This window comes from Scleropages formosus, chromosome 4 (genome assembly GCF_900964775.1).
Source record: "Scleropages formosus chromosome 4, fSclFor1.1, whole genome shotgun sequence".
NCBI lineage: Eukaryota > Metazoa > Chordata > Actinopteri > Osteoglossiformes > Osteoglossidae > Scleropages > Scleropages formosus.
The window spans coordinates 15,491,855-15,511,660 of NC_041809.1; the positions used below are offsets into that span (position 1 = coordinate 15,491,855).

Sequence of the window (19,806 nt, forward strand, 5' to 3'; positions counted from 1 at the left end):
GTATTGGTGTAAATAGTGATATTGTTTTTTTCCACCATATTCCTGTAGAACAAGACCTAATTGATTGGTATATAGTTTGTATGTGTGCAGGTTTCATGCTTTAAGAATATAATGTTAGGGTCCGTTGTTCTCATGTGGGGACTAAATCAGCTACCTTTTGTGTCTTTGAAGTCTGTGTCCTCTACCACACTTTCTGTGCTGCAGAAGCCTTTGTCTTAAAGTTAGCTGGACTAGCTGAAGTTCTTCCCTTGAACATTTTCAGTATCAGTGCCAAGAGGGGATGTAGTTTAGGCTTTTTTGCCATCACAACCCTTGTGGTTTTCCTCACTTCTCTGGTTGTGCGTTAAATAGCTTGCATGGCAGAAACCATCGGAAGGGTTTCAGGTTGTCATCGGCCGTTATTTTACTTTCAAAACACCAGCTCACCCAGATGTCCTTTTAGCTGTTTAGGAGATGTGACTTTATGAAATATTTACATGTTGTTGCAGTTTGTGGTGTATGTAAAGGAGAAACTTTCAGATGCAGGCACTTCCTCTCCCCTGTGTGAATGTCATTTGTGGTTAATTGCATGCTGGTGGTCTGTGCTGAAGTTAGTTACACTGGTTTTTTTTCCCCCCTGTAAATCAGAACAAGTATGTAGGAAAAAGACAAAGCTTTTATTGTAATTTTACCATGAATTTAGAGGAAAGTTTTTATCCTGGCAAGCACATTTCAACCTGGTAAACCTGGCAGTAAACTCACAGGCTGTAAAATGGTTGCAGGAATACCATTAAGTTTGCCTGGATACTTTTATAAGCCATGCTATTAAACTGGTGAGAATAAAGCTTTACTTGTTCCTTCCATGCAGTCTGTCTTGTTCTGATATCTGTTTTAATTTGAAGAAGTGTACCATAAAACATTGTGGAGGATGCATTTGCCCCAGGGCTTAGGATGTTCTGGATTTGTGAGGAGGAACACTTTTCAGATCCCTGCTGACAGCTCACAGGTGGAGCATTTCCCTTTAACAAATGTGTGTCCTCTCCTCCACCCCACAGCAATATCCCAAGTGTGGGAAGTGCCCTGGACCAGGATTACACCCAGACCTACACACCTCAAACCCACACACCCTTCATGTCCAACAGCGCACCCCCCAGTAACAGTGGCCCCGGCATCCTTCCATCGCCAGCCACACCCCGCTTTTCAGCTCCCACCCCCCGTACGCCACGCACCCCACGCACCCCACGGGGTCCCTCAAGTGTGCAGGGCTCCCTCAAGTATGAAAACTCAGATCTGTACTCACCTGCCTCCACACCCTCCACTTGCCGGCCACTCAACTCTGTGGAACCAGCTACTGTGCCCTCTGTGCCCGAGGCCCACAGCCTTTATGTTACCCTTATCTTGTCTGAGTCAGTCATGAACCTCTTCAAGGACTGCAACTTCGACAGCTGTTGTGTCTGTGTCTGCAATATGAACATCAAGGGTGCCGACGTGGGAGTCTACATCAGTGACCCTAACTGTGAGGTGCAGTACTCCTGCACCTGTGGCTTCAGTGCTGTGGTGAATCGCCGTTACGGCAGTGGGTCTGGCCTCTTTCTAGAGGATGAGCTGGACATTGTAGGCCGGGGTTCAGATGCTGGTCGCGAGATTGAGCGCCGCTTTGAGGCCTTACGCAATGGGAGCACCTGCCCAGAGTGGCTGGGCAGCCCCAGGGACCGTGTTCCCGATGAGCTTCTCCTCCTGCTGCAGGAACAGTGCAGCAGTCCTTTTTCACCCCTCTCTGTTCTGGAGGCTGAGGGGTCAGTGGTGCCCCCCTGGGCAGGCCAGCGTGTTGAAGAGAGGGACTACTGTGGTGACTGCTATCTGGCTCTGGAGCATGGCCGTCAGTTCATGGACAACATGTCAGGGGGAAAGGTGGACGAGGCACTTGTGAAGAGCACCTGTCTGCACCACTGGGCCAAGCGCAATGGTGAGGCTCCCCAGTGTTCTTCTTGGATTTTTAGGCAGCTGCCATATCCCTGCTTAATGTGACTTGCTGCAGTTCATCTAGTTGCTAAATGGTTGTTTAAAGTAGTTATGTTGTTGATTTCAATGAACCTCGGTGCAGCAAGTGGTAGGCAACAAACTAGGTTTACTTGAGTCACATGTCTGCAGCTGTGTCTCTTTCTCTTAATGTAATGCATAAATGGTACTTTTGCTGAGATGTACATCGCTTTGGACAAAAGCGTCTGCTAAATTAATAAATGTAAATGTAAATCTTGAACCCAGTCTTAAGGATGTTTTTCTGCATGTGTGTCTGCCCCCCTCAGCAGTGGATGTCAGCACGCTGTGCTCGCAGGATGTTCTGCGGGTATTAATGTCACTGCAGCCTGTGCTTCAGGATGCCATCCAGAAGAAGAGGACAGTTCGTTCCTGGGGTGTCCAGGGTCCCCTCACCTGGCAGCAGTTCCATAAAATGGCTGGCCGCGGGTCCTATGGTATGTGGCATGCATTGACCCACTCAATGCCATACAGACTGCTGTCCAGTGCCCCATAGTCAGATTTGGTTATGACTGGAAGAGCTCCCCCAATCCTTTCTTTGGGGCTGTGTTAGGATGGCCTGTGATGGAAATTCTCTCTCTCCCTTTCTCCAGGCACTGATGAGTCCCCAGAGCCACTACCCATCCCTACGTTTTTGGTAGGCTACGAATACGACTTTGTGGTGCTGTCACCCTTCAGCCTGCCCTACTGGGAGAAGCTGCTGCTGGATCCCTTTGGCTCCCAGCGTGATGTGGGCTACCTGGTGCTGTGCCCTGAGAATGATGCATTGCTTAATGGTGCAAGAAACTTTTTCAGGGACCTGACTGCGGTTTATGAGGTGAGACCTTTGACAAAGCGGTCCCTCACTTGTTTCCCGTTTTATTACCCCCCCCCCCCCCAGCAAAAACTGCTGCTGTGCACTAACTTCACCTGATTTTGTCAGACTTTTGACATTTCCTTTCATGTGCTGTTTCCCCTCTCACTCCTCTCCCCCCCTTCTGTTAGGTTAATTGTTCTCAATCTGAAGTAGTATAGTTACAAACTACTTTTTAAATGAAAGATCTGATGAGTTGTTAAAGATGCTGTGTCTTAATTAAATCTCTGCCCCAACCCACTCAGTCGTGCCGCCTTGGCCAGCACCGGCCCCTCTCCAAAGTGCACGCTGATGGCATTGTGCGCGTTGGCAATACTGCAGCCAAGAAGCTGTCTGAGCGGCCCGTGAGCGACTGGTTTATCAAAGCAGCCAGCGGTCCCAGTGACTACTTTGCCAAACTAAAACTTTATGCCCAAGTATGCCGACATGACCTTGGTATGTCAGCCCTGTTCTTCAGGGGTTGTTTATAACTATTTACTTGGAACTATCAGACATTTGTTGTATTAGTTTGAGCTGGTGACTCAAAGTAAAATGAATAAACTTCATTTTTTAAAACTAAATAATTGGGCTTAATTACAGTGCTCAGTTTTTTTCAGTATGACACACATTAGTCATTGACAGATCATTTAGAGTTTTTCTTCTTAGGCATCCAATTAGTACTTTTAAGGGTGTTTTTCTTTTTTTTTTAAAAAAACAAACTGAGCAACACCTGATAAATTGGGTCCTGATTTATGGCTTGTTTTCATTGTATGAACCTACAAATGTTCTTGTCTAAAACTAATGGACATCACTGACACTTTTTTTTTTTTTTTTTATTTAAATTCATTTCCCTTTCTCTAGCACCATACCTTGCTGGTCTTTCTCTGGACAGCTCCCTTCTTGCTCAGCCAACACCTCCTCCCCTGCCCCAGCCCTCATCTACACAGCCAGCCAACCCCTCCACCACCTCCTCCGCTGGAACCCAAAGCACCTGCACCAGCACACACGGGGGCTCGTCACTCGCCAGTAGCAGTGCTTCTGCGGTCGGCAGCACATCCTCTTCAGGCCCTGCAGGCATGGGTAGCAGCATGCAGTCAGCTAAACCCAGCTCCTTCCCACCCTTCGGGAACATGGGCGCTCTGGGTGGGCAGGCTAGCACTGGCCCCTCTGGGGACAGTGTGTCCTGTGCCAACCCAATACAAGGGGCCACGGAACCACCCGAAAGGTATGCTTGCTCTTCAGCTCTTTACTAGCTACTAGCAAATCAAAGACCCTTGTTGCATGTTACCCCTCATCCTGCAATGGTTCCTTGACCAAGCCTCTCTTTCAGCACCATGGAGCGGGAGAAGGTCGGTGTGCCCACAGATGGTGAGTCACACGCTGTCACCTACCCGCCTGCTATTGTTGTGTATATCGTGGACCCGTTCAGCTATGAAGAGGCAGAAGGGATACCACGCTCCAACGTGTGGACGGCAGGCCTCCTGCGCTGCTACCTGGAGATGCTCCAGTTCCTTCCTACACACATCAGGAATGCTGTATCCGTGCAGGTAACCAGTCTGTTCCTCCACTTCACACCTGCCTTCCATGTTCTGCTGTGGAGTTTTTGTGTTCCATAATTAACTGTCCTTTCTTTGTTACATTCTGATACAAATCTCATTCTTCTTTCCAGATCATCCCCTGCCAGTATCTTCTTCAGCCGGTGCAGAGTGAGGAGCGACACATGTATGCCCAGCACCTTAAGTCACTGGCCTTCTCAGTTTTCTCTCAGTGCCGACGGCCGATGCCTAGTTCTACCAACGTCAAAACCCTGACTGGCTTTGGGCCAGGCCTGGCCCTGGACACTGCCCTCAAGAGCCCAGAGGTAGATGTAAAAAGCAAGATGCAAGAGTCTTTCCACTTTTCAAGCAGTTATCTGGTTGGGTGACTTTTGGTTATACCTTGCCTTATTTTGGCAAAAGCTTGGTTTATCTTCCAGTATTCAGGTGTCATAGGCATATTGTTTCAGAGCAGTGAACCTGTGCAAGCCAGAGCATAACCTTTGACCCTTTCCCCTTTTCTCCTTGACAGAGGCCAGAGTGTCTGCGGCTTTACACACCACCCTTCATCTTGGCCCCGGTGAAGGATAAACAGACAGAACTTGGGGAGACGTTTGGCGAGGCATCGCAAAAATACAATGTTCTCTTTGTAGGCTACTGCCTTTCGCATGACCAGCGCTGGCTGCTGGCCACCTGCACAGACCTTTATGGGGAGCTACTGGAGACGTGCATCATCAGCATTGATGTACCCAACAGGTGATCAACAAAGTTTAATACTTTCATAATTACCACTTCTTATTAGTTTTCAGAGGAGATGAATACCTAACCAGGAGCAAAAACAATCATGCCCTGTTTCTCTGAATGGAATAGCTGCCAGTTATTGTGGTGAGAATTTTCTTTTTTTTTTTTGGCCGCAGCATTATTAACGGCCGTTTCACTTGGTGTGTTAGGGCCCGAAGGAAAAAGGGCTCAGCCAGGAGACTTGGTCTCCAGAAGCTGTGGGAGTGGTGTCTTGGACTGGTGCAGATGACATCACTACCCTGGAGAGTGGTGATTGGTCGCCTTGGCAGAATAGGTCATGGGGAGCTGAGAGGTAAGTACTAGTGTCCACAGTCTCACAAAATCAGTCTAGCTTGTTAATTTGCCTTTCTGCAATGCTCCACATATGACAGAATGGCAGACTTTTGGAAGCACATTTTTAGGGTAGTCGTGGTGTTCGTTCTGGGAAGCCAAGGTGTGATACTGACTGCTTGGTCTAAATGCTTCCAGACTGAAAAGTAGAGAAGGAAAGGCAGAGAGTAGAAGCTGTGCCTCTGTCTGATGTTCCCTCTTCGTTTCAGACTGGAGTATCATCCTCAGTAGACGAAACCTGCAGTCCTTGAGCCGACGCCTGAAGGAGATGTGCAGAATGTGTGGCATTTCTGCTGCGGATACTCCCAGTATTCTCAGTGCTTGCCTGGTTGCTATGGAACCACAGGGTTCCTTCGTCATTATGCCAGGTACTGTTCTTTTCTTTTCCCTGTAGCATGGCAGTACTGTTTGTGAATTCTGCTCTGCATTTTAGGGCAATAATTACATATTTCTGCTTAGTTGAACCATCAGATAATATGAAGTAACTATTTGAGAGACACATGAAATCTTATGACAGTTATGTTTGCCAGACTGTTGCCTTGATATTTTATTTCTTAAAAGGTCAATGTCAAGTTTGAATATCAGACCATGTAGCCTAGAGCAATGTCCTGGTTGCATTGACACATTTCTTTGCTTTGGGCTGTCACCTGTAGATTCTGTATCCACGGGCTCAGTGTTTGGACGCAGCACCACCCTAAACATGCAAACATCCCAGCTGAACACACCCCAGGACACTTCCTGCACGCACATCTTGGTGTTCCCAACCTCTGCCTTTGTCCAGGTCGCTAGCTCCAACTATACTACGGAGAACATTGACATTGCTTTCAACCCCATCAATGGTGAGTCGGCGTAGCTCCATTCTTCTTTGACTGCTGTTGTGCTCAGCCAAACTAAGTGTAAATTAGTACAGGTGGTTCCCGACTTACAATGGTTCGACTTGTGCTTTTTTTTTTTTTTTTTTTTTTTTCCCCCCCTCCCCGACTTAACGATGGTGAGCTGGCGATAGACATTCAGTAGAAACAGTACTTCGAATTCCCCCCCCCCCCCACCCCCCCGGGCGAGCAATATGCGGTGCGATTCTCTCTCGCAATGCTGGGCAGCAATCAGCATCTCCCAGTCTGTCACGCAAAGGTGTGTATTAGGTGTATTAAATACATTTTCAACTTATAATATTTTTAACTTACAATGCGTTTCGTGGAATGTAACGCCATCGTAAATCAGGGACCACCTGCATTCTGTGCCCAGATGTTCTTTACTAACCTGTGCCCTGGTTTTTCAGATGGCTCAGATGCAATCGGAATCTTTGAGCTTCTGGACACGGAGAATGACCTGGTGGACCCGGATATCATCAGCATCCTGCCAGCCTCCCCCACCACATCCCCAGTTCACTCACCAGGCTCACACTACCATCAAGGAGGAGATGGCAGCAAGGTGGGCTAAAGCAAGTGCACACGTTCTTCACTCACCAGCAGCTTCTCTGATGCTGTGTCTCACACAGACCTGCTTGACTCCAGTACTTTTAAAAGAAAAAATTTGTGGAGAATATTAAACAGGAGAGAGCATGAGAATAGATACTTATTTCCACCTGGGAATCAATAAAGTATATATGTCTATCGATATATCGTTTTGTGCTGTGCTGTACCTTTGAGGTGACCTTTGATTGGCCAAAACTATGAATGGTAGCATTGTGCACATGTGTATTGCCACTCATATGCTGAACGTCTCCCTCTCAGGGACAGAGCACCGACCGGATGGAATCTCATGATGAAACTCCAAACATTCTCCAGCAACCCCTGGCTCTAGGCTACTTTGTGTCCACAGCTAAAGCTGGCCCACTGCCTGACTGGTTCTGGTCAGCCTGTCCACAAGCTCAGAACCAGTGTCCTCTTTTCCTCAAGGTGAGTTCCTCTGTTCATTTCCATACAAAACTCTACAGGTGGTTTATTCCTTCCTTTCACACTATTTTGGGAAGTGTTACAGCAAGCCTCTGGCAGTATCTCAGCATAATAATTTGAACCCCTCACGCTTCTCCCCCCCCCTTAATGTAATAGGCAGTTACTCCTCTACCCATGCACTGGATTCGCTCATCTGGTATCATGATTATTTTATTGTCCCTGACCCAGTCAAGTGATTTAAGTTCCTCATTTTAAAACAGGGATGTTCTTTTTTCTTCAGCATTAAAAAAAATGACAACTTGCACACTGGATCAGGGGGCTACTACTGTTGACAGAACTGAGGATCCAGCTCCTCATTCAAATAAAATTAGGAGTTTTAGCAAAGGGTTGTTAATCTTAATGTGCCCCCTAAGGAATATTTCTGTAACTCTGGATCTTATGCTTCCTGCATAGTCTGTCTACTCTTTGTTTCAGATTTATATGCTTTGTTGTGATGGGGTTTGAATGTGTGTGAACATCCACAGTCACTCCAACTCCTGTCCTTGCAGGCTTCTTTGCACCTCCATGTGTCCTCAGTGCAATCAGATGAGCTGCTGCACAGCAAACACTCCCACCCCCTGGACTCCAGTCAGACCTCTGATGTGCTCAGGTACTGTTCCTTGTGTGGAGCTGAAGAAATGTCATTAACATGGTGTCAGAACAATTAGATTGCCATTCTGCTTAATTTATGTTGGCATAGAATGAAATGGTTCTCAATTTTTTTGGAACTGAAAAATGTCACGCAAGCTTAATGCTTCAGAAGGAGGTGTTCTTTGTGTGTGGCATCCAAATGGAGTGGACTGAATTCAACTCGAGTTGGGGAAAGCTTTTTGATGACCTATTTTTGTTCTTTCCCGCCACAGATTTGTTCTTGAGCAGTACAATGCCCTCTCCTGGCTAACATGTGACCCAGCAACGCAGGACCGGCGGTCCTGTTTACCCGTTCACTTTGTGGTGCTGAATCAGATGTACAACTTCATAATGAACATGCTGTAATGGGCAGCATAGGAACAGCCTGGGGAGGTGGTGCAGGAGCAGTGAGGAAGAGGAGTAGGAGGTGGAAGGAGTAACAGCGCTTGAAAGGGACCTACCTGTCACCCAACTATAGTGCCGGACTTGGAGTCTGAAGCCCTCCCAATGCAAGTGGACCAGGGCACCATGTGTTTCTATTAGCTAATACCATGAAAGTTATGCTGCTTCTGTTGCTGGTCCAGCCTCTGAAATGAGAAAACCACTGCAGAAGAATGAGGCCACTATCAGGAAACAGAGAAACCTCCACCCCACCCCCACAGCCATGGTATTTGCAATGGTAACACTGGAGTGGCCCTGTCCACATGATACATGTCTGTAAAGTATTGCAAGAAAAGGGACTATCAGTGATAAAACCAACTAATTGACTTTGCTAAAAAAAAAAAAAAAAAAAAAAAAAGCTGAAATTCCTCTCTTTGGATGAAACGCTATCCAAATGAATAGCCTGCATCAATCTTATTTATTGTAAGTTTTTAAATGTGTAATTTGTCTTATTTCTTAACCTCTTTTATATATTAAAATATAGAAGGTTTATATTGCCTTCCTGCTTTAAAAAAAGTTGGTCAAAAATATATGTAATCGTCTTAATTAAAAAACCCACAAAAATAAAAAAAAGTTGCAGTAGGTTGCTTTTAGAGTATTATTTTTTGTAAAGGGGACAGATTTGTATTTGTCATGATGTACAGATGAAGTAGGTTGGAGGTTTATGTCCATGCCTTTGTGTGTGGGAGACTTACAGCTAAGCTGTAGCTGCAGAGTACTTGTACAGCAATGAAGTTCACTGTGTTCAAATAAGAGGTACATTGTCGTATATAGTATTTTATACCACACATTTAGACTCGAACCAAACGGCGCTATATATATATGAATAAAATATATATATATATAAAAAATCTATATAAATGCTGTACCACTAAGTTTGGTGCAGCACCTGTTTTAGGAATAAAGAGCCTCAACTCAATTTTCCTGTTCTTGTGTTTCTTGGGGGGGGGGTGGGTGGGAGGGATTGTTCTGTGAAATCTGGCTAAGGACATCAGCGGAAGTCTGCACTTTGACAAACTGAAAATGTGAACTGCATGCATCTCACTGTAGTTGATCTTCAGGTTTGCTTCCCTGTTCCAGCTGATGCTTTTGTCTGAAATGAGAGGCAAGTGCCAGACCAGCAGATAAAGGTGTGTCTTTACTGACCCACTCATCCCTACCTACACCATCTCCCCCATCCCCCGTCTTACACCACCCACCTCCTCTCTTTAAATCTGGTTTACCTGCACAGGTGTGGAAGATGGCTTTTTCACGATTAATCACGGCTACATTTAGACCAGCTCTTTACTTTCAAAGTAAATGTGTGGTGTAAATTACAGCCTGTGGAGATATGCAGTTTTGCGCACAGAGAAAGATGAATGGCTTTTCAAATACTCCTCCCGTTGATCTTCCACTGTTGGAATAAAACGTGTATGCTGATTTCAGACACTACCTGTTCCCTCATGCTTTTCCCACACTGAAAATTGAGTACATTCCCCCCCCTCCCCAAGTGTTTCAGTCCGTATGTCAGTAATAGTAGTTTCTTCTCACATGAAGGTCAAATTGGCCATCTGGATTTGTGTGTAAATATATACATATATAAATATGAAATGTCAATTTTATTTCATTCTACTGTATTGAAGCTGTGCAGAGTGGCAATTTTTTTTTTTTTTTTTTTTTTTTTGGATTCGTAGATTTTAATGTTTTTCCAGAATGTGCACATGGAATTAAGAACTACTTACAGGATGATGGTGTACAAAGCCAAGACTGGAAGAAAATATGGCATTAAACCAAGATTCGATTTAAGTTGTGACACCATGTGGCTTTATTTGTCATATCAAGATAGACTTTGACTTCCTTGATGCAGTTTTCTAAAATCTTGTATCTGGTCTGTTTTCTGTCCTGTCTAATAACCTGCAGTCTCAGAGATTTGTGCGTAATACAGGTTTCATATAAAGTGAAGTTATATTTAAAAATGCTTTGTCTTTTCTGTTCATAATACATTTTAAAATTGCTTTCTGCCTTATGTATGCTTCACTGTAGCTGAACTCCCAATTATCTTTACCTCATCAGAGACTGGCTTTTGAAATACAGATTATGTACAATGTGCTTAATCTTGTAAGAGCTGCATTTATACAAAAAGGATCTTTTTAATTATTCTTGATAGTATGAAATGAATGAACCATACCACTTCATATGAGAATATATTCATTAAAGGTGTTTGATCAGTCCGAATCCAGCAATTCTTACAAACTCATTACATTGTACTAAACCCAAGGGAAATTTACTGCCTTGGTATAATGTTTTCCAAGTCCCCAGTATTATCTACATTGGATGAAACCATAAAATATTTTGAGTGTGAATTTCAAGCTTAACTAAGTTATGTGTCATAATGTTGGTGTAGATGATGACATTCCCTGCCTCCGTGGCTGAATAATACAAAGCGTTGGAGTAGAAAATCAGCTTATTTTGTGTGTGTCAGCTGTTGGTAAATGACTGAAGTGGGACAGGACCTTTGAGATTATTAAAATTCCATGTTTTCTGTGCAATGGGGGGCACGGTGGCACAGCGGGCTTGGTCGGGTCCTGCTCTCCGGTGGATCTGGGATTCGAGTCCTCTTTGGGGTCCCTTGTGGTGGACTGGCAACCTATCCTGGGTGTGTCCCCTCCAGCTTTGTGCCGTGTTGCCGGGTTAGGTTCCAGTTTCCTGCGAGAAAAGTGGTTTCAGACAGTGAGTGTATGTTTTCTGTGCCAATTCCTGCTGTAAGGCAGTCAAAGGACATCAAAGAAGCTGAGCTGAGTGGCTGGTGTGAAGGTTTCAGGGTATATTCAGGTTTTTTTATAGTATGTTCTTCAGAAAACCAGCTGTTTGCATTGTTTTTAACAAGACCTCCAATATTCTGATTTTGTAAAACAATATCTGAGGAATAAAAGGGGACAGCTTTACTCACTTTAAAATGCAGGTATCCGTTGAATATTGACAAAGGTTTTGAGAGTTGTCTTGATACTTTCAAATTGATCCAGAAGATGACTCTATATAAACAAGCTAAGTGGGTCCAAGTAATCAGAACAAATTTTATGGCTCAAAAACAAAAGTGCTGTCATTCAAAACCTTTTTTTTTTTCCATTTTTTTTATTCATTTCATTTCAGTTTTTTTTTTTTTTTAGTTTTAAATTTGTTGATTCAAATCTGAACAACTCTTGCCAAGTTAACACCCTGAATTTGCATGTATTTGCTGTTTGAATATGAGCATTTGAAAAATAAGAAGCTAGTGTGGAGCGTTTGAACAGTCCTGCAGTTTTGGGATAGCAAGCATGTGTGTCGTTTCAGTGGCACCTCGAGATGGGAACTACCTGGGCCCAGTTATTTCTCGTCTTCTCTTCTTACTTTTCTGAAATCTGAATGAATCATCTCCACTGTTAGTGCTTTACCTGATCTAGAATTGGAGGTGATATAAGCTATAGGTTAATCTCAGAAAACAACCAGTGAAATGCTTGTCATCAGTGTGTTTTTTTTTTTTCTTTCTTTTCTCATGAAAAGATACTTCAGAGCATCAGAGGCCGGAAAGCTGAAAATTGTACAAAATGTTGTTAGGGATTTTCATGACTTAATGAAAAAGGGTTCTTTTTAAAGCACTTTGGATGAATAAAATTTATTTATAAACTTCTCCACCGTTTCTCTTTATTTGAAGCATATGGAACTTGGGCGGTCCTGAACATCCATTGTACACTATTGTTATTATTATTATGTTTTATCAGGTAGCGAGCTACCTACGGACATGTTCTGTTGATCACATGTACAATAAACTGACTTCATATTCCTGAGTTACCGTTGTTCATTTTCTACTCCGGTTCATTTTGCGTAGTTTTCCATTTGTACGCCTTCTACTGGTCGAACTGACTACGTGTTTTACGTAGACCTTCCGCATATCTACACCCGGATGCTGCCAGTTACTACCATTGTATATTTAGGTCTGTGTCTCTTTACACACATGCTATTTAACGACGTGTTTCTTTTTTCTTATTAAGTAAACTGCGTATTTTCTGCAAGGTTTCTACCCAACGACTCAGCACGGATATCAGTTTAAATATAAGGGGCGGTAATTTAACAATTATGATTATGCTGACGGAGCAACGCGAGGTGCGCTTCTACTGAATCGCGCTCGCCGGTGCGGTGGTGTAGCACCGATCAGGAAACACCGAGGCTTCTGGTAGTCCGAAGGCCTGGCTGGAGCGTCGCTTCGGCGTTATCCAAAGTTTTAACAACTAAGGTAAGACACATTCAACAATGGACACACTTTCTGTCACACATTCTGCGTGTGAAACTGAAAGGTGGTCTGAAAGAAAGCTTAAAAAAGCCCTCATTCATTATTGTTCTATGCTAGCTGTGCTGAGCCGCAGTGCAGAAGTCTGGCGAGTGAGCCTGTGCGGTGGTGTAGTCACGGTTGCTTGTGTAGACCGCTCGCTCTGTCTTTCTAAAGTTCTTAGGGTTAACACTTTTGTAAGTAACTTGTCTTGTTTTGTACCACTGACTTCCAAGTTCAGTCCCGAGGGGTTCCCTTCCTGCTTCCACCCGGGTGTCATGAGTGCTCTTGGAACCCAGAAGCAGAGTTGGGAGAGCAGCCTGGGTGGCGTCACGGTGACTGTCACTGTCTTTTCTGCTCATTCATTGCCAGGTCCACAGTGCAGCGGGATGTCGGACAGCGTCGCTCTGCAGCATGTCAGCCCGTATGCCTTTGAGGCCATGCAGAAAGTAGATGTAGTATGTCTGGCAGCGCTGAGTGACCCAGAGCTGCGGCTGCTACTCCCCTGCCTCGTTCGCATGGCCCTGTGCGCCCCGGCCGATCAGAGCCACTCCTGGGCGCAGGATAAAAAACTCATCCTGCGTCTGCTCTCGGGCGTGGAGGCTGTCAACTCTATTGTTGCACTCCTCTCAGTTGATTTCCATGCACTTGAGCAGGATGCCAGGAAGGAGCAGCTTCTCAGGTATCTGCCCTGTTTCTCGTATATTCATACACAGTTATAATGTATTTCAGCTATGTACGTCTGCTGGCACAGGTGAGGTTGACAGCAAGTCTCATACACACCATGCAAGGTTATAATATTCATCTGTTGTAAATGTTTGTTTTAAAAATATACAAATAACAGCAAGTTCATTACATCTTCTTGATGTCCTTGACTATATGCTTCAGACACAAGACTGGTGGCGGCAATGGGGAGAGTGTTCTGGTTTCACAGCTTCAGCATGGCCTCACACTTGAGTTTGAGCACAGCGATCCCCTCCGAAGACTGAGGCTTGCCTTAAGTGAGCTATTGGCCATAATGAACAAGGTATCTCTTGCCGTGTGCTTCGTATCCTTATTTTTATGGTTATCACTTTGCGTAATGTGCTGTACTGAAGACTTCCTTATTTTACTTGTGCTGTCTGAGTGGCTTTTATGACACAAGGCAAATGCTGGTCTAAAGGTGTAGTTTGGAGTCCAGCATAGTTTTTTCTCAGAGTGGCTGTGCCAGATGATATCTGTTGCCAGTTTGATCAAATATTCTGCTGTAAGGGGACAAAAAGTGGATATCACTCCAAGAGCATTTTAGAATGTTCAGGTACCTTCAACCAGTAGAGAAGAAAATATAGCCCATCACTTTTTTCCCACAACTGTCAGATTTATTCAATAATTGTAGTAAATGTCTGACATGCTGTGTTAATGTACTTCAGTATCTATCTGCTTTGTTGCAGAAGCTCTTATGTAAAGTCACTTTTATAACTAGTTATGCATTCATATAACCAAGTTTTTTTATGTTTTGTTCTCAATTCTTTTGAAGACTTAGAGTAAACTTTATAAACACATTTTTATGTATCTGGTCAGATTTTATGAATATGCTTAAATCCTTTTTATTGCTTTTTGCTGCCAGGTTGCCGATTCCAATGGAGAGTTTTTCTTGAAGTCCTCTGAGCTGTTTGAAAGCCCTGTGTACCTGGAGGAAGTAGCAGATGTACTCTGCATCCTACAAGCAGGTATAATGCTGCAGTAATGAAATACTTTGTGTATGCCTTCTGAATGTATTGTTTAGTACAGGCAACCATAAAATCAGTGAGAGATTTCTGAAGTCATTGCACTTTCTTGTCACATTACTGGTTTGCGACATTGTGGTGTCTTTTTTCCTCCCAGAATTGCCTTCCTTGCTGCCAATTGTAGAGGTTGCAGAGGCCCTGCTGCATGTTCGCAATGGTGACTGGTTCCTATGTCTGCTGGTTGCCAATGTCCCAGACAGCTTCAATGAAGGTAGGGCTCAATTTCTGAGGTTCCACTATTTTAGCTTTTGATTTTTTAAATTTATTCATGGTCATGATCTATAACTGTAACCTTATCAATGTAAGGCGCTTTGCAGAAAAGCATCAGCTAAATGAATAAATGTAAATGGTCATTTTGTTAATTTAGCTGATGCTTTTTCTCCAAATTGAGTGCAATTTTGCTTACTTCATTTGGTACCCCTCCCACTTAAAATCTCAATATAATTATAATCTGTGCATTAACTGTTATGGCCTCTTGGGAAATTTTGCGGTATTTTACAACCCTGTTCCGGGAATGTAAGAGTTTTATTTTTTTTTCCTAAGAATGTATCATTTAGTTATCATTGTTGACACATTTTTTGTCTACCCCCACTTTTCCAAAGTGTTTACTTTCTCTGAAAATTGATAATCCGGGATGGGAGTTTTCATGTGCTGAATAGAATCATTCCTATGCAATTGAGTGCTCATGTATGGTGAGTTATCCGTTGTTTCTTTTTTGAGATCACATAAAGTACATTTGTTGAAGTAGAATGACCACATATTGGGCAAAAAATGGTACTGTACTGATTTTTATAAGCTTTTTTTATGGGGAAAAAACATACCTTTCCATAAGCTGTTATAGCGGTTTTTAATTGTATGGGACCCTGTTCCATGAACGTTGAGTGCAGTGTATTTATATAGTTTTTGTCGTTGTATTTATATGTGCTTTGCATGTGAAAAAAATTTTCCTGTAGAATGAATCAAATGGTTTTGATAACCATTACACTAATTTTAACTTGATAACACAAAAAGGGACAGCTGACAAGGTAGTGGTTAAAGCCGCTGCCTTCGGATTCGATGGTCACTGCTTCAGATCTCACCTACTGCTGTAGTACCCTTGAGCAAGGTACATTGCTCCAGCTGTATAAATGGGTAAATTATTGTGGGTACCTTAGCAACGTAAGTCGCTTTGGAGAAAAGTCAGCTGAATGAATAAATATAACATATGTAAGCTAAAGTGTGTCAGTGCCATACAAATACATATGTCTAGCTAGAAACTCCCACTGGGTCAGAGCCTCATTTGTTCATTTTTACCTAATGCTTTTCTCCAAAGTGACTCACAGTGCTAAGCTACCTACAATTATATACCTGTTTATACAGATGGGTAATTTTTACTGGAGCATTTTAGGGTAAGTGCCTTGTTCAAGGTTACTAAAGCAATAAATAGGATTTGAACCTAGAACCTTTGGGTCTAAAGGTGGCAGCTCTAACCACTGTGCTACCATTCATTTGTCTAATCCCTGAGTTGGCAGCTGCATGTCAGCAATTTTTACCCATTTATACACCTGGATATTTTACAAGATCACTTCAAAGCAAGTTTTTTTTTTTTTTTTTTTTTGTATTAACTCAAGTGTACTGCAGCAATAGTGGTGTAATAGCAAAGTGACACTACAGCTGGCAACCTTAATGGTACATGTCCTTAACCACCATGGTACATGCTGAACCTGAAGTTTGCACTTTTTCATCATTTCAAGAGGTTAAAAACAATTTGCTGAAGTGTTTTCCTTGGGAATTTTGAATGTTGAGAGTGCTTTATTAACGAATTTGGGGTATCTAACCAGTATGCAGGGGCCTGATCAAGAATGGGGAGCGGCAAGACGAAGAGAGTGTGGGTGGGCGGCGCAGGACAGAGGCCCTGCGTCAGCTTTGCCAGATGAACCCATCTCAGGCACTCAATGTCAGGGCAATGGTGGTGAGTCCACACTGTCCCACAATTTCAGTGGCTTTGATGAGTATGCATTGCAGATGAGGGCCTACTTAAAGGGGAAATGTATCAAGTCCATCACTGTGTTAAAATCCCTAAAATGTAGTTTTCTAATCTTGGCCCCTGGAGAGAACATGAAGCAAATGCTGGTTCGCAAGCCAACTTGCCTCTTAATTTACTTTAGAAATGGGTGATACTGAATACCATTTTAGGTGCCACTTTTATTAATGTTCCTGCTGGTTCTTTTCAGAAAAGTGTGTTTGGACTAATAGAAGTAAACATTTCCTTTAAATGTACTTGATATTTGAACTTTTAAATTATTTTAAATATGCTTATCACTTAATTAACTGTGGGCTTCTGTGGTTAAATAAGTTAATCCAATAAAGTTAGCTATGGTCAGTTAATTAAACATCTAAAAAAAAATGTTAAATATACAGTGCAAGAAACATCTAAATCTTTTTATCACTGTGAGCAGATGTTCAAAAAAAAGTTACCCAGAATTCAGTCAATGAATGCAGCATTTAAGTAGTATGAACCAAAATCAGCACAGTAGTTCTGCAGAGAACTCTGGTCCATAGTGTAACAGAAATTTTGATACAGTCTCCTCAGTTTGCAACGATAAATCGTTTTGCACATCATTCATCCGATATCCAGGTATAACATCAAGATTTCTACAGTTTATCTGCAGTGGAAGCAAAATGGTGGTATTGAACTAAGCGACTGTAGAGACTGCAGAGGGAGGCAGTGGTGGAGTTTTTCGGATGCTAATTGCGCAGTACTGCAGACTCCTCCCCCAACTACTCCAAGGTGTTGGTGCTCGTTCTTTTACCTACCCCCCATATCACATGAAATTCGCTAATAACCAGTACAATAATTAAAAAGAAGAAATTAAAGCACAGTAAGAAATTATTAAAAACAAAATAAGTTGTATTTTATTTACATTGAAACATAGACAGCTGCACAAACTTGAAATGGAAGCTATTATAGGCATCCATTATAACGGACGGGCAGAACTTTTACTAATGTGTTCAAAACGTGAATGGAGAAGACAGGATCATCTGCAGGTTGTTCATCTTCTGTTTGCTTATTTTCTGTTCTTTTTGAGAACATAAAATATTGCTTATTTGTGATTGCCATCTGTTGGTGCATTAGGTGATGCTTTGGTGCATGGTTAGCATTTCGGGGGGGGGGACACTACTTCTTAGTTTTCATCAGCGAAAAGTTCTATTATCTAAAGTTTTATAATGATCAATCTGTAAAATTTGTTAGGAAATTTGTATGCTTTATACCCCAATAAAAAGGGTGTGTGTGACCACCTTAAATTAACTCTGCTACACAGTGATGAAGTATTTTATATTTAGTGAATTTAAGTTTAAACTTTAATGTTGAAATAAAAAACATTGAAAGTCTTACAGAATAGTTTTGTAGCTTTTTTTTTTAAGGTTGTAAGAGAACTTAACCAGCAAATTACTTAAAAATACAGCTGTTCTTTGAATTTATATTTATAGTGACATAGTTTTAAGACAGTTTGGACTTGGAGACAAATTGACTTATGAATAGATTGCTGGTCCAAGGTGAGTGTACTATGTTAATGGGCATGGGTCATTAAGCAAGAAATGACTATATTGAGGATAAAAAATCTGTGGTAGATTATGTATGAAGACTTTTAAAATATTTTTTGATATAGTTTGTCACCAGTAGATGATTAATTATTAGCTGTGTGTGTGTGGCTGTTTTCTGTAGTTTGGTACAGTAATGTGTGCTGTTCTTCTCAGGTGGAAGCGTGTCATCTGCCTGGCCTGGGAGTGGCCTTGACTCTCGACTACAAGCTGGACACTGCTGATGATGCAGTCAGCCCCCTTGTGTCCTTTGTCAGTGGGCTGCTGCTGGGCACCAATAGCAAAGTGCGAACTTGGTTCGGCCTATTCATCCGCAATGGGCAGCAGGTGGGTGAGGAGCACAGTGCCACAAGCAGACTTGCATTCTGCTATCTCCTTTGGTCAGATGCTCTCATTCACCAGTCTTAAACCTGAACTCTTCACCAGTCAGATATTTCTGAATACATTAATTAGCATCTGTTTTGAAATGCCAGTTGAGGAGCTTTGCTATCCAAATAAAACTACCCAGGGCAGCAAGTAGGGCATGGCCTTTTATCCTTACTGCTGTTCTCTGAGTTCTGTGATGAAACCATAATGCCATAATGTTGTTCCCTTGAGAAAGTGCTTTTTTTCCAATGTCATGCTGTACAAACTGTTGTGGACGCTGAATAAAAAGGCTGGTAATGATGATGAAAGTAATTAATAAAGCAGTTTAAAGAAAAGATGGTGCAAACACCACCCAACCTTATTGTTGTCAAATATTGGAGCTGGTCACATGGTATAGGCCTGTTTTGTTGGTGTGTGCTAATGGGCTGTGTTGCATGTGTTCTCTCTTCGGTCTGACTGCAGAGAAAGCGTGAGAGCAGCTCGGTGCTTTGGCAGATGCGGCGGCAGCTACTGCTTGAGCTGGTGGGCATTCTGCCACGCTCGCGCAGTACCCATGTGCCAAATGACAGTGAGGGTGACGTGTCTGCTGGCACCATCTGCTCTGGCCTGCGCGAGGAGCATGTGGTGAAGGCTAGTGCTCTACTACGACTCTACTGTGCCCTTATGGGCATTGCAGGACTCAGGTATAACCCCGCCTCCAAGGCTTGCTATGACGCTGCCTTCGTTGTCCCCCAAAATCTAAATCTCTCAAACATATCACGCTCACTTGTTTTCAAAGCCTTGACTGTCAGTTTTGTGACAATTTGGTGACTTCCCAGTGTTTTGTGCTTCTAAAACCCTAATGAAATCCACATCTCCTGGCTGGAGGTAAACAAAGTGGTCAGTGATGATTAGGGTGAGAAATGTATTGCTGCAGTGGCAGGAAAACAGAACTATAAGGAGTGGCTGTTATTGAGTGAGGGGGGTGCGGTGGCGCAGTGGGTTTGGCCTGTGCCTGCTCTCTGTTGGGTCTGGGGTTCGAGTCCTGCTTGGGGTGCCTGGCGACGGACTGACGTCCCGTCCTGGGTGTGTTCCCTCCCCCTCCAGCCTTGCGCCCTGTGTTGCTGGGTTAGGCTCCAGTTTGCCGCAACCCTACTTGGGCTGAGCGATTTCAGACTCTGTGTGTGTGTTTTATTGAGTGTCATTTTGTGACTAAAAACCTGGTTAGAAGGCTGTAGTGACACAAAGAAATGAATGGGGGCCCAGCTTCAAAGGAATGTTTGTGTATTGGATAAGTGTGTGTAACTGTATA

At 43.2% G+C, this 19,806-nt stretch overlaps 2 protein-coding genes across 5 annotated transcripts in view; both read left to right on the forward strand.

Moving 5' to 3' along the window:
* med13a (mediator complex subunit 13a) overlaps positions 1-8,962 on the forward strand; it is a 48,848-nt gene extending 39,886 nt beyond the window's left edge. For all 4 annotated transcript variants that reach the window (XM_029251141.1, XM_029251143.1, XM_029251142.1 and 1 more), the window contains exons 16-30: positions 1,035-1,945; positions 2,286-2,453; positions 2,610-2,833; positions 3,115-3,304; positions 3,710-4,073; positions 4,179-4,395; positions 4,518-4,709; positions 4,916-5,139; positions 5,334-5,476; positions 5,724-5,882; positions 6,168-6,353; positions 6,794-6,945; positions 7,248-7,412; positions 7,958-8,058; positions 8,312-8,962. In XM_029251141.1, coding sequence (XP_029106974.1) covers positions 1,035-1,945; positions 2,286-2,453; positions 2,610-2,833; positions 3,115-3,304; positions 3,710-4,073; positions 4,179-4,395; positions 4,518-4,709; positions 4,916-5,139; positions 5,334-5,476; positions 5,724-5,882; positions 6,168-6,353; positions 6,794-6,945; positions 7,248-7,412; positions 7,958-8,058; positions 8,312-8,444 — 3,529 coding nt within the window. In that variant the 3' untranslated portion in view covers positions 8,445-8,962. The remainder of the gene's footprint in view (positions 1-1,034; positions 1,946-2,285; positions 2,454-2,609; positions 2,834-3,114; positions 3,305-3,709; positions 4,074-4,178; positions 4,396-4,517; positions 4,710-4,915; positions 5,140-5,333; positions 5,477-5,723; positions 5,883-6,167; positions 6,354-6,793; positions 6,946-7,247; positions 7,413-7,957; positions 8,059-8,311) is intronic.
* Positions 8,963-12,431: 3,469 nt separating this feature from the next.
* Positions 12,432-19,806, forward strand: part of ints2 (integrator complex subunit 2) — a 29,675-nt gene continuing 22,300 nt past the window's right edge. The window contains exons 1-8 of the mRNA XM_018755463.2: positions 12,432-12,768; positions 13,174-13,483; positions 13,690-13,828; positions 14,408-14,510; positions 14,665-14,778; positions 16,388-16,518; positions 18,306-18,476; positions 18,978-19,198. Coding sequence (XP_018610979.2) covers positions 13,191-13,483; positions 13,690-13,828; positions 14,408-14,510; positions 14,665-14,778; positions 16,388-16,518; positions 18,306-18,476; positions 18,978-19,198 — 1,172 coding nt within the window. The 5' untranslated portion in view covers positions 12,432-12,768; positions 13,174-13,190. The remainder of the gene's footprint in view (positions 12,769-13,173; positions 13,484-13,689; positions 13,829-14,407; positions 14,511-14,664; positions 14,779-16,387; positions 16,519-18,305; positions 18,477-18,977; positions 19,199-19,806) is intronic.